The 15,005-nt window shown below is 39.0% G+C and overlaps 1 protein-coding gene across 21 annotated transcripts in view; it reads left to right on the top strand.

The window, feature by feature from the left end:
* The window catches only part of NAALADL2 (N-acetylated alpha-linked acidic dipeptidase like 2), a 608,345-nt gene that overhangs the window by 295,705 nt on the left and 297,635 nt on the right, over window positions 1-15,005 (top strand). For all 21 annotated transcript variants that reach the window (XM_087933480.1, XM_087933485.1, XM_087933494.1 and 18 more), the window contains one exon: window positions 12,303-12,453. In XM_087933480.1, the coding sequence (XP_087789606.1) occupies window positions 12,303-12,453 (151 nt within the window). The remainder of the gene's footprint in view (window positions 1-12,302; window positions 12,454-15,005) is intronic.

The following is a 15,005-nucleotide window of genomic DNA, read 5'->3' on the forward strand; positions in this document are numbered from 1 at the left end:
CATATTGGCATGGCTATAAAGGCAGGCACAAAGCAGCCATTGGAAAACAGGATGTGAGATTCTAATTTGAAATAAAAGGTACCTTATAATTGGAACTAATTTATTTTAATTATGTTATGTTATGATTAATGCTTATGCTGAGAATTTCTTATGGATATTTCAATTCTCATTCTCTCTCTCTCTCTCTCTCTCTCTCTCTGTGTGTGTGTGTGTGTGCATGCGCATGTGATACACTCATGGAAATGATTCATGAGCGCATAGATATGCACCCAAACAAAGCTCTGAGCTTGGAATTTTTCAGACCACAATTCTTCTTGAGTGAGAAGGGGTGCTATAAAGGTCAGGGAAGGCCTGTGGGGGTATAGTGTGGTCACAAAAGGTGCATGTGGGTGCCCAGCAATGCCGTGTGGGTTCAGGAAGTGTGTGGGAGGGAATGGCATGGGTCAGGAGGGTGTATTGGGGTGCACAAGCGGTGTTGTGCAAATCAAGGAAGGCATGCAGTGGGGCAGCACAAATCAGGGAAGTGTGCAGTAGAGGGATGGCATAATCAAGGAAAAATACACTGCAGTTCCTCCCTTCTCTTCCCTTCCCTTCCCTTCCCTTCCCTTCCCTTCCTTTCCCTGCCCTTTCCTTCCCTTCCCTGCCAGTAAATGGTTGCTGATGGGTGGTGGACAGAGTGAGGGGTTGCAAGACCGGCTGGGAAACTGTCATGGAATATTGAAAATGGAATATGACTGCAGTAGCAATAGCCGCAGTCAGTAGCTGCAGTCAGTAGCACCAAACCATTTACAACTTTCCAAATTTCATTCCCTCAGGAATCATGTATCCCAGATGCTAAACACATTCTGAAAGTTAGCCTATTGAGGTACCTTGGTTCAAAAATTGTTGCCCTAAGATACCCTGTTATGGCCAGTTAAGGTATGAACCAACTGGCAATGGGAGTTTTAAATAGTTTAGATTAGATTGGATTGGATTGGATTGGATTGATAGAAAATAGCCATCCATCCATCCATCCATCCATCCATCCATCCATCCATCCATCCATCCATCCATCCATCCTTGGAAAGATTGGCCCAAGATGTTTTATGGCTGCATGCAAAGTTATTTTCTGCCTTCTTCTCTCTGTTGTCTATTTAGTTACTAAAGATCTAGCATGCTATAAATTGCTTCTTGTGGAGTCTCACCTAATGATGTCCCCATCACAACCATATGTTTTAGATTGAGATGGTAAAAAGAGAATAGTCTCAAATTATCTACAAAGTTCTATGGTTGATTGTAGCTTGGGTCACCATGTTCCCATTGCAGTATCCAGGTCTATCTTTCTATCCAGATAATAACTGAGATACTCTATGTTCAATTATGTGAAGGGCACACACCATGTGCTTCCCATCTCTAACAACTCATTGTTTCTACAGATTTCCCTTCAGACTGTTCTTTGCTTTAATTTGTCACCCACACATTGTGCACATAGCAGCTGGATGAGCAAATGCTTCCTGGCTGGACCTTATGTCTCATTCAAATATCAGGGCATGATCAGGCAAGTCATATGTGGGTGTGGGTTTATCCTTCATCACGCTTTTGACCTAACCTTGATTGTGATTAATTTGTGCTGTTTTTTTTTTTTTTTCATGTGTCATATACAGCCATCATTCTTTAGAATCATGCAGCCGCTTGATGAAAACAGGGTTTAGTTTCATGTAGGGGTAGACAGAGTATTGATTGGTGTACATTTCCTCAGAGCGAAAACTGTAACGAATGGTATTTATGTCTATGTATCATTGATGTTTGTAAATCTTCCCAGCACTTCAGAGCACCCATGAAAATTGCCCTACCAAAAAATGTTTAAGCAAAGGAGTTTGCTTGCTGAAGTTTCAGAGGGGAGAGGAAAAATAAATGTGTATACAGTACACACTATCTATTATCTTATGCCTGCCTTATGACAGTCAGTTAATTATTTGGTTAATGTTGATTGATTGAATTCTTTCCCATTTTTATTACTGGTACTCATTCATTTTGATGAAAGAGAATTTGCTTTTTGAATTCTTTCAAAGGGAAAAAAAACATTTCAAAGAAAAAATAGAATTATAATTACCTAAAGAATGTTCCCTTTTATGGATATTTATATATATAGGGTATGACATGAAACAATAGCTGAGTGAAAGATTTTGTGTTATCTACGGATAAAACATAAAGGTTTTTTTTTCCTTCCCCTGGATTGTATTAGGAAGTAAATTATTTTAGTACTGAGAGAAATTATGTAGAGCACATTAAGTCCAAACAACTTTTCTTTATAGGGAGTTGTAGTTCAATTTTATTTTTAATTGGAATTGAATGCTTTGGACTTTTTCAGATTCATAAATAAGATCCAGCCATAAAACTGGCACACTGAGATATATTAAAAGTCCCTGAAAAATAACTGCAGAAAGCTGGCAGCATATATATTTAATTTTCTAAGAAATCTTGATGCTGCTATTATTATTCCAGTTCTAATTATGTTAAGTAACCACATTAACTTTGTAGTTTAAGATTACAGTTACTCTGAGAATAGGCAATAAACTGTAGAAGGAGGAATGTTTCATTTCACCACAGCTAAGATGAAAGATTGTGGAGTTTATATTGATGATTGATTGATTGCTTTTTTGTGCTGTTTTATTGGCATCATCAAGACGAAATATCTGTCTGCTTTAATAGCGAAAAACTGGTTCTCTAGTCAGAGAACTTTTGCCTGAAAATGTTTTAGCAAAGCTGCATAACAATTTTAACTTGTTGCTGAAATATAAGGAAAGCCTGCCATCTGTTACAAGTACCACGAAAAAGAAGCAAGAAAAATCCCTTCTTAAATGCTAAGATTGAGCACATCTTAGAATGGTTACACTGATGCTCTACTACATCTGTAATGCATACTCCATGGGTAAAGAATTGAGCAAAAGATCAGTAGGGGAAGAGAATTGTTTATTTTTTTATGGAAAAAAAAACCCCTTCAGAGACTTTTGGATACATGGTGATGATTCAGAGATATTGACTGAAGTGGGCACCAGTACAACTTTCAAGAAATTTTGTAGCTTGGGGTAGTTGTTTTTTTTTTTTTTAAGAAGTATGTTAGCCAACCAGAGGTTTGTAGACGATAATTCAACATTGGGCAGTGGTGGTGGTGGAAGGTACTGTTATGGGTGAGTGCAGGGGTGGGCTTCAAAAATTTTAGCAATGGGTTCTCTGCCCGGTTGCTGGGTGGGCGTTGCCATGGTGGGTGTGTGGCCTAGTCGGCCTCCTGCACCACATTGAGGGAGGATGTTTTTGCCCTTCCTGGGCTCCCAGATGGTTTCCTTGAGCCTCTGAGAGGGCAAAAACAGCCTCCCTGGGCTCTGGGGGCTCTCTGGAAGCTGGAAACAGGCCCATTTCTGGCCTTCCTGAACTTCTGGGAGGCCCGTTTTTCACCCTCCCCGAGCCTCCGTGCGCGCCCTGCACTTACCTGCATCCAAAATGGGCCACGTGGGGACTCCTGGGAGGGGAGGGGTGGATGGGGCCAACCAGGAGTGGAATTTGGGGTTCTCTGAACCATGCAGAATCTTAGCTAAGGGCTCTCCTGAACCCCTGTGAACCCCCACCTCTGGGTGAGTGAGTTTCAGCAACACAACATTGTGGAGCTCTGAGAGATATGCATACATGCACTCTGCACTCTGTTGGTTCCCCAGAGATTTTAAAACACTTTGTAGCTGAGTTGGAGATGGAAAAACTGATACTGCTCTTTTTGAACTCAACTTCTCTCTCTTCCTACCTACCATGCCATTTAATTATGGCATCCCTTTAAAAGAAAAATACAAATCACATATACTTGTGGAAATAGCACCTCAATTTTATTTTAACTGTTAGCAAACCATCAGTTTTTTTCATTCCTCTCTGGTGTAGAATTAAATGTTTTGGCCTTGTTTTATGGTGCTTTGAGCAGGTTCAGCCTTTTTGTTGATATAAATTGTCCCAGCTTTATATCCAATCCAATAGCGAAGGAGATGACAAACCATCATACCCGATAAAAGAATTAACAAGAATGTTTGAAGTTTAACTTTGGTAACAGGTTGTGTGTGTGTATATGTAGTATGTTGTTATAATTGTTGATTGGGAGCTGCCCAGAATTCAATAAATTTATATAACTGCTCATTTTCAATAAAATAATACCTTCAAGACTCATGATTTGAATACATAATCTAGAAGATTTCCAAAGGGTTTCTTTATCCTTTCCTAGACCCCAAATCTAAGTTATTGTAAATATGCCACAGCATATTTAATAAAGTTAACATGCCGGTCTTAATCCTACACAATTCCAATCATAGGTATTTAAATATGGCACCACTTGCCCTTCTGAGGTGAATATCTTTCTGACCAATTTGTGAAAAATAAATTAACAATGCAAGTTTGGGTGTGTTTTTTAAAAATCTGACTGATGAAAACTTTCCTACTCAGTCGTATAATAATCCACTTAGACTTCCAATTGTAGCATAATAAAGAAAAAAAACACTTCAAATTTCTATCTCAATGTTGAATATAAATCTGTATGTCAGATTATTTGTGTTGTGACATCATAACAAATGTTTTATTATTTACTGCCTGCAGATCCCTATGGGAACAAAATGAACAGGTCTATTAAAATGGGTGTATATCAGGTTTTTTTTTTTCAAAAAAGAAGAGGTAGTCTAAAGAAAATTGTCTGGAAAACCTGGATACATATTGGTATAGAATTTTTAAAAAGCTTTAGTCAAGTGGAGTGGAAATAGCAGACAACTAATCGGTGCTTGAAAATAAATGTGATCATGGAAGAAACTGTAGATGTCCATTGCCAAGTGAAATACGACCACTTTAGCAGCCAAAAATGGCAGAAAAGTGAAATTTTAACATTATGAACAATAAGTTATGAGAACCAGTGGTGAAATTCAAATTTTTTTACTACCGGTTCTGTGGGCGTGGTTTGGTGGGCGTAGCAGGGGAAAGATACTGTAAAATATCCAGTCAGAAGTGGTATTTGCCGGTTCTCTGAACTACTCAAAATTTCCACTACCGCTTTTCCAGAACTGGTCAGAACCTGCTGAATATCATCTCTGATGAGAACAATATACAGTTAACTCACATATCAAACAATGTAGTCTTTTTCTTATTCTTATTTCACTCACATATAACTTTTTACTGTAAATGTAGGAGATTTAGAAAGAACATTATTTGAGAGCAGTTAAGACAAGTTTTTTTGTGTATTTTAGGCAGAGGGCAAAGAGAGTGGGGAGAGGGAGAGAGAGAATAAATCTTGACAAAATATTAACAGGACAACAGAGTTAGAAGGGGTTTTGAAGGTCCTAGTCTAACCCCCTGCTCATTCAGGAAACCCTATACTATTTAAGAGAATTGGTTGTCCAATCTCTTCTTAAAAATCCCCAGTGTGGAGCACCCACAACATCTTAATTGTTCTAATTGTTAGGAAATTTCTCCTTTAGTTCTAGGTTGGTTTTTTTCTTGATCAGTTTCCATCCATTGCTTCTTGTTCTGCTCTCAGACCCTTTAAGAGAATAGGTTGACCCTGTCTTCTTTCTGTTAGCCCCTTAAATATTGGAACACCATTAGCATGTCACTCCTAGTTCTTCTTTTCATTAAACTAGACATACCCAATTTCGGCAACTTTTCTTTGTATACTTTAGCTTCCAATCCCCCAATCTGCTTTGTTCCCCTTTTCTGCATTCTTTCTAGAATTTCAACATCTTTTTTATATTGTGATGACCAAAAGTGACCAAGTGTGGTCTTCCCAATGAATTATAAATTGGTATTAACACTTCAAGTGATCATGATTCTAAACCTTTGTTAATACATTTTTTTTCAGTTTTGGAAAAAGTCCACAGAAAAAAACAATCAATGCAACCAGTCTTCTCTAAGTATTATCCATGTAATAAGTGAAATTGCAGTATTAAAATCATTGTTGTGTAGCAGCACTCTATTGGATTATAGTATTGTTTCAATTCCACTTATCACAAATTCTTGCTATATGTTTGGGCAGTGGGGGATTGTAGTTGAAAAAGCCTTTGCCAATTCTTATCACCACCATGTATAATGCAATGATTTACCTTGATATAAGGTATGACACTTATAGATTTCCCTATCATCTTGAGCTGTTGAACATTAAACTAGCTCTGCCTGGCTTCCTGAATGTCATACTTTCAAGACATTTGAATCATTAAATTTTGATTATGTGCCATCAAGTCAATGTCAGTTATCCATGATGATCTGTCCCTAGTTTTGTGTTTCAGGTCTTCCAATGGTGGAGGTATTATTGTAATTCGATCCATTCACAGTGCCAGAGTTGCTCTCTTTTCTTTCTTTCTACCTTTCTTACTATTATGAACTTTTCCAAAGAACTAGGTTTTCACATAAGATGTCCAAATATGATAATTTGAGCTTCATCGTTGGTCATTAAGCTAGAACTGAGTTCACTTATTTTGATGACCCATGTGTTTTTCATCCATGATATTCTCAGGAGTCTTCTCCAACACCAGTTTTCAAAAGTGCCAATACACTTTGTACCTAACTTTTTCAAAGTCCAACTTTTGCTTTTATAGAATGCCATAAAGAATACCATGATTTTCACAATTCTGATCTTGGTAAGAACAGATAAATTCTGGCACTTAATCCCTGTTCTAAGGCCTTTGTGGCTACTATACTCCCTCAACATTGTCCAACTATTTACAAAGTATGCATTACTATTACTATAATCTTCTCATCACTCCTTATCACCATCCCCTCCCACTTGTGACTGTATGACTGTAACTTTGTCACTTGTATCCTTATGATTTATATTGACTGTATCTTAGTATGATTTGATTGCTTATTGTACCCTACGACTATTATTAAGTGTTGTACCTTATGATTCTTGACTCTTGGCGAATGTATCTTTTCTTTTATGTATACTGAGAGTATTTACACCAAGACAAGTTCCTTGTGTGTCCAATCACATTTTGCCAATAAAAAATAATTCTAATTCTGATTTTATACCAAGTGCTAGTCTGTGGATCATTAAGTAACAGAGACTTTTTCCCCTATAAGATCTCATTGAACTTTGCTCCCTCTGGCATCTCCAGTGAGAAGAGTAACAGCATTATTAAACATCTAATGTAGTGCTCCAAAGTTAAGCCTGAGACAAAATGGCCTACTAAAATAGCACAGGATGAAACATTTCTAAAGAAACAGAGATATGTACACTGCTTTCCTCTTATTCAGGCTCTGTTGATATAACAGCTCACACAAGCACAGTGCCTTGTAACAACAGAACAAGACCAGGTGACATCTAATTAAATTCTTGCAAGGCAGTTGCTCTCTCTCTTTCTCTCTTTGTTACTGATAGCATAAATGGCACCTTGCTTCCCATAGGTAATTTTATGTATTGCCAATTAGTACAGTGGAAAAAAAGGTGATTGCTAACAGATCCTTGTGGCCCTAATTGGGATTTCAGCATGAATTCAAAATAAATACCCAGGAACTCAGCTTTTATCCAGCTAAGAATGACAGATCTTTGTCCTTTATAATTGGTAATCTGGCTATCATATTTTGCACTGTGAATTGAGATAAGTGCTTGTGCCACGTTCTTTTGGATTACTTGCAGTGGTGGGATTCAAATATTATTGCCACCGTTTCGGTGGGCGTGGCTTGGTGGGCTTGCTTTGCATGTGTGCACACACTTTGCGTGCAGGCGTGCACCAAATGCACACTTTGCGCAGGTGCAGTGGCATTTCAACAGGTGCAGAGGCATTCTAACTTGCCTCCTGCAAGCCTGAATGAACCCGGTCACTTCAGAGCTGCCACGCGGCACTCTTCTGTGCTGCACAAAGCAGCTGCGCTTCAAATTCAGAAGATAAAGGTGAGTATGGGAGCACGGGCAGGCAGATGGTCCCAACAGCAGAGAGGAGGAGAGAACCGGTTCGGTCTCGGCTGCTCATCGCTCCAACCATCTCACCACAACTGGACTGAACCAGTTGAATACCACCACTGGTTACTTGTCATGCAGGGTGAGATACAGTGATAGGATTCAAAAAAATTACTACCGGTTCTGTGGGCGTGGCTTGGTGGGCATGGCAGGGGAAGGATACTGCAAAATCTCCAGTCAGAGGTGGTATTTTCTGGTTCTCTGAACTACTTAAAATTTCTACTACAGGTTCTCCAGAACTGGTCAGAACCTGCTGAATACCACTTCTGGTGACATAGTCCTTAATTTTGCCACAATTTTCATGCACACATTTTTAAAAAACAAAAAACAAAAATCAAGTTGAAGTGATAGGGTGTTCAGGATTTTCAAACAGAAAAAAAATTACATAGTGAATTCTCTTATCTTCTTATGCTTTATTTAGGACATGGCCGTCAAACTCAGATCCTGCCTGTGGGGTGCTTAGATCTGGTCTGCAGGCCTGCCCTGGAAACAGCAAAGGACCAGCTCACAGTACCTCTGTCAGCAAAAACAGACTTTGGGGAGCAGAGGGCTGCAACAGCCTCCTGCAACCCTCTGCCAGCAAAAACAGAGCTCAGGGAGGCTCTGCAGCCTCCCTGAGCTCCGTTTCTTCTGACAGAAGGCTGCAGGAGGCTATCACAGCTGAAAATGGAGCCCAGCCATGGAGCATCATGGCTAAAAATGGAGCCTCAGCGAGTCATGTTGAGCTTGCCACACACACCCTGACTATACCCCTGCCCCTCCAAGGTCAAACACAACCCTGGTGCGGCCCTCAATGAAATCAACTTTGACACTCCCGATTTAGAAATATCAAGCTGCTTTTGTACAGATTCAACTATTTGTTCAATACCTACCCAAATGATCCTATCTTCCATGATCTCATTTATTCCAAGCATACATTTAGGAGGCAGGTTTTAAGAAAGGGACAGGCAGACAGGCATCAAAATTTAGATCTTCCAATCTCTTCAGTAACTTAAGATCATATCTGATGTGTCTGCAGGTTTTCCAAACTGGGGTAAACTTGCAACAGAGTAATGAGCTGAATGATAGACATTCATAAAACAGAATATTCCTTTCCAATTAGATGAGCCCCATTCTTTTGCATTCTATTTTTCATTACAGTCATGCTCCCAGCTATGCTAATCAGATAGACACTAGGTTCTTGCATGATTTGGGGGATCAACAAGACTGCAAGTTTCTGTATGAAAACCAGAATGGTCAATAAGAGTGGACCTTCATGTAGGGTTACCACTCATCCACCAAAAGAGAACTTTGTCCTTCTGTTCTGGTCCTTAAAATCACTCTTTTTGAATATCTAACAAGCAAACAAGTTTTGTCCAAGGGTTAAGGAATCAGGCTAGAAACATGAAAACTGCAATTTCTAATTCTCCATGAAAACCAACTAAGTGATTTTAGACCAGTCATTCTCTCCCAACCCAACCCACCTCACATGGTTGTTGTGGGTAAAAGGGGAAGAGGAAGGAATATTGGGTGTCTTCATTGCCATGAATTATTTAAAAATAATATTTAAAAAAGGATAAAAATAAATAAATCTCTAAAACAGAATGCTTCCCTAATAAGTCTTGACTACAAGTTCTATGACCTTAACTAGCATGGGTCAGAAACAGAAGTGGTATTCAACAGGTTCTGACCAGTTCTGGAGAACTGGTAGCGTAAATTTTGAGTAGTTCAGAGAACTGGCAAATACCACCTCTGACTGGCCTTGCCCTTATCTGTTCTCTGCCTCCTGAGTCCCAACTGATTAGCTGGGTCTTCTTTCGTTGCCCTGCACAGGAGAACAGAGCTGGAAAGCAGGTTAGTGTGATGGGGAGGGAATGGGATTTTGCAGTAACCTTCCCCTGCCACGCCCACCAAGCCACCCCACGCCTACCAAGCCATGCTCACAGAACTGGTAGTAAAAAAATTTGAATCCCACCACCGGTCAGAAAGCATAGATCAGAAAGAGGACTGAGAAAATATCTACAGATCCCTCACATCCTGGACACACACTCCTTTCCTCAGGATGCCCCTATAGGGTACCGCATGCCAAAACAACTAGACACAAATTTCCCCCCCTCCTACCATCACTCTGCTGAACACCTAATTACCACAGTACTGTCTTATATCTAAAGATATTAACCCAGCTGTATTACTGTGTTTCTTCAGACATGATTGGACATTGGAAACCTTTACATATATTTGGTTCAGAGCATGTGCAGTGGTCAGAAATATAGACAGAATGGCAACACTGTGATTCCTAAAGAAGGGCTGATTTTAGCAATACTGGGAGGAAATGTAAAATTTGGGAATGGATAAGGGGAAGGCTGGCTCAAGTGTCAACAACCAGAAACTCAAAACACAGTTATACTCCTAGTGTAAAACTTAACATTTTCTACTATTGCACAGAAAGTGAAATTTGTAGATTAATCAGCTTGGCTTTTCCTCAAAAACAAATCATGTTATGAGCTATTAATACCTAGCATTAATCCTAAAAAATGATCATATATTTGAACAATGAATTTTATTGACTAAAATAGTCTACAAAATAGTTTTGTTTTCAGTATAAGTGTCAGATTAGAAGAGAGTGGTAAAATACCCAGAGGACTACTTCATTCTATTGACCTTTCAAAACAGCTGCCACTTGAGAAGAAAGACTCCTGACTTGAAAAGCAGAGTTAGATTTCTTTATGTGTGCTGAGTTATTCAGCATTAGACAATATGAGGACATGTTTCAGATGTCAGCTCTTTAAACTATAACATTTAACATGTCAGCTGCTGTCAAAGCAGTTGGTCACATCTTACTACACTACAAATATCTCATCCATTGGCTGGGAAAGTTTGGTCACCCAGATGACTTCTGAGTCTCTTTCCTATTATCAGAAGGACACTCAAGTATAACATTCAATGTAGCACAATTCTCAGCCTCAGTAAGTAAACCCTGATACAAAAAAATAGCACAGAAGTGGTATTCAGCAGGTTCTGACCAGTTCTGGAGAACCGGTAGTGGAAATTTTGAGTAGTTCAGAGAACTGGTAAATACCACCTCTGACTGGAGATTTTACATATCCTTCCCATGCCACGCCTACCAAGTCACACACCCACAGAACTGTTAGCAAAAAAATTGAATCCCATCACTGAAATAGCAGCTTCTTAAAATGGTAGCATAGTAAACCTGGTTGTATGCAACTTTGACATTGTTGATATTTGATATTGTATTGCTGAGGTAGTGCTGTCCACCATTCCTTGAGCTGGTAAATAACTATATTAGCACAATATTTACTGCTCCCACGGAGATTCTTTATCACCCCAAGCATTATATCAACACGTGTTGTTGTTCTTATTTATATTGTACAAGAAATTTTAAGGATCAGCATTGATTGATTCCTACATTTTCATTACCCTCTCTTTGCACAAACATTACCAACTGGAAATGGATAATGATGTTATCTATTCAGTCAGGTCTAAACTCTTGGCAATTCTATGGGCCAGGTCTTTCCATGCTTGGATTTGCATTCCATGCTTATATACAGCATTTCTTAGAGTTTTTGTATACTCTGTCAGTTTTGATGGTGTCCAGTCCCTGGGTTCTTTGGCAGTCTGTTTTCCTTTCTTTTTCTAGTTGCTTACAATTAACTTCTCTTAATGGGAGATTAGATGAGTCTGTAAGAGAGGCCACATTTTATAAATGGTTAGACTGATAAGTTTAGTTGTCCATCAAAACCTGATCTAGTTTTTACAATAGTTTTGTATGGATGTATTTGGGTGGGCCGTAACTTGTCAGTTGATTTACACCAGTTGTAGTTAGGCTGTTTTTGGACATCAGCTTAATAGCTATGGTTAGAGTGGTTAGAGTGCAGTACTTCAAGCTACTCCTACTGCAATTTGGCAATCAAATCCCACCAGGCTCAAGGTTGACTCAACCTTCCATCCTTCCAAGGTGGGTAAAATGAGGATCCAGATTGTTGGGGGCAATATGCTGACTCTGTAAACCACTTTGAGAGGGCCGTAAAGCACTATAAAGTGGTATATAAGTCTAAGTGCTATTGCTATTGCTATCTACTTTCTAACAGGTGGTCAAGCATACTATTTCTAATAATTATAGTGGAGAGATACTGAATAATAAATATTGGGGTGATTATAACATTCCTTGATTATGAATTTAAAATGCATATGGCCTATGGATTGAAGCATAAATATAACTGTTTACCAATGTCCTCAAACTCCTTACATGATGATGTTTTGCATGTTTTTGGCACTTAGGGAAGAAGAAAGAGAAATACATGAGAATATGAGATATTTCTAATTTCCCCTTTTTACTTTTGTGCTTTTTCAGCTTTCACTGCTAGAAGAGGCAGGTTTCAAAGGTGCTCTTCTTTACATTGACCCTTGCAATTTACCAAAGTTTCAAAACCTGAGCAATAAAGCATTTATGGTGTCATTGAACAGTGGTGGTGATCCTTCGACTCCTGGATATTCCAGTATTGGTGAGTACTTTTCTAAGAGTACTTTTTATGTGAAATAAATAGTAAGCTCTTTGGTTAGTTGAAAGCATAAAGCAAAAGCAATATAAGGTTTTTGCTATCTGTAATTGTCTGTGTCAGTTGCCACCTGGTGCTCGCTTGTGTTTCACTGCTATGTGGTAATAGATTGCCATGAACTGTGGGGAGGAGGAATGAAGGAGGAAGGCTTGGGGAAACGAAAGTAAGTTCTGTGCCTTCTCAAGATGCTGCCTCAAGGTAACCCAACTGGAAGGAGGAGGGAGCTGTATACTAAAATGTGCTTGGATTGACCATTATGAAAACATCTTAACTGAACCTGATTGGTTACACAAGGTGGGCAGCAAGAGACAATTAAGGAGGGGGAGTAGAACTTAGAGATTTTGCCAAGCGATTCTCAGTTCTGGCTTTGTAATATTGTAATGCACTTGATCCCTAATAAATTATACCTTTTTCAACAAATAGAGCTAAAGATCATTTCTATTTAGAGGTTTAAACTGTGGAAAGTCTGACAAACTATGTTATGCCTTCATGCTTCTCAGGGCCCTGTGTATCATAGTCATCAGCAAAGTGTGAATGGCATAAATCAGAATTGTTTAGGTTGCTTATTTAAGCATGATTTATAGATGTTTTGGGCTTTGCATGAATGTGACATGTTCTCTATGATTCCTGAAAGCAATCCTCTATTTTGAAGGCTTTATGTAAATCAGTTAAACATAAATTTATATGAGTCTCAATTATATTCTCCATGTTCTGCCAATGGAAACTGTAGAAATGTATATGAAAACATATGGTAATGCAGTCTTTGCGGGGGGGGGGGAAGTAGATTGTAACACAAATGGTATCAAACAAAATTGAGATTGGAAAATTAATTTTTTTTTAATTTTTAAAAAGCAGATGTACCTAAGAACATACTGAAAGTTATAAAGAAGATTTGGCCAGATAAGTCTACTCCAATAAACAAATTATTCCCACACTGCCTTTTCCTTGGTACAAAACTGAGAGTCTGAATGTCCACCGTGGTCCCATATTGCTAGAAACAAAAGGCTGAAAAATAATATTTCTGTCAATTTCCCTTAGTTTCTGAAAGAATTTATCTGCTGAAGTTCAGATGCATGTGACCCTGTCATGCATTGTGCTCTATGATAAAGCTTTGTTTTTGTGAAGCAAAACAACCTCTTTGTCTATGGATTTCAGGGTAGAGTTCTTTCTTGTCTAACTTTATGGAAAATGTCATCATGGAAAATGGAAATTTATGGAAAATGTCATCATGGATTTTCCCTGGATTGAGACTTGGAAAACATTTAGTCATCTTTTTACAATTGTATCTAAATGAAAAGGACATGCAGCGAGTTTTAAAATGGTCCTTTGCCACTAGAGTTAGAAATATCACTTATAAGTATTGATTATTTTGCTGGTAAATTATTGGCAAAATGCTTTATAGAAGAACTTGGTAGTGCTACTGTTATGACTCTAGTTTATCATCTTGAGATATTTGCAGGGAAGGGTCAAGGGAACAAATGAAACCATCCTTGTGCTATCATGAGCCATGATGGCGCAGTGGTTAGAATGCAGTACTTGCAGGGCTAACTCACTGCTCACTCCAGGAGTTCAATCCTGAACAGCTGAAGGTTGACTCAGCCTACAGAGGTTAGTAAAATGAGGGCCCAGATTGTTGAAGGAAATTGTTGGGCTGACTCTGTAAACCACTTAGAGAGGGCTGTAAAGCACTGCGAAGCAGTATATAAGTCTAAATGCTGTCATGACTTAACATCTGCCATGCAAATACTGGATGTGCATAAAAAGGAAAACAATTTGTAGTGTGATGGAAAGACAGTTTCCTTGGATAGAAGTTTGTCTCTCTAAAAAATATTGAATGTTGGTATGGGTGGCAAATGGAATCTATGAAATGTGTCTTTAAGACCAGGAAAATCAGGAGATCCAGGCAGTTCAAATAAGTATAAAGATTTATTAAAAGCTTAAGGTCTTTATAAAAATCTGAGCTACTAACTGTCAAGGAGAAAGAGTGGGAATTAAGAAGGCATTCAAGATGGGATGGCCTTAGATCTCTTATGAGTATGCAGGAACTCATGACTGATGACCCCTTCCTTGGGCGCAACCTGGTCTCTCCTACATATTTATATAACTTACAGGGGTGGGCTTCAAATAATTTAACAATTGCTTTTCTGCCCAGTTTCAAAATTGGGCCGGGGGGGGGCATATTTGCCCTCCCTGGGCTCCGGAGGCTCTCTGGAGGCCAGAAACAGGCCTGTTTCTGACCTCCTGGAACTTCCCAAAGGCCCATTTTCACCCTTCCAGGGCTCCGGGGGCTTTTCTTGAGCCTCCAGGAGGCCTGTTTTGCTTTTTTTCGTGCCCATTTATGACCTTTCAGAGCCTCTGGCAGATCCGTTTTTCATCCTCACTACATAGGTATCAGCAGTATAAACCCAGCTAACTTCATAGGTGGATTCTATTGAGATACACAAGAATTTTCTGCAACTTTAGCCTTGCATGTCCTTAAAATTATTCTAGAATAGTGT

The sequence above is a fragment of the Pseudonaja textilis genome, chromosome 4 (genome assembly GCF_049901715.1).
Source record: "Pseudonaja textilis isolate UNSWEBS1 chromosome 4, rPseTex1.2, whole genome shotgun sequence".
NCBI classification, from domain to species: domain Eukaryota; kingdom Metazoa; phylum Chordata; class Lepidosauria; order Squamata; family Elapidae; genus Pseudonaja; species Pseudonaja textilis.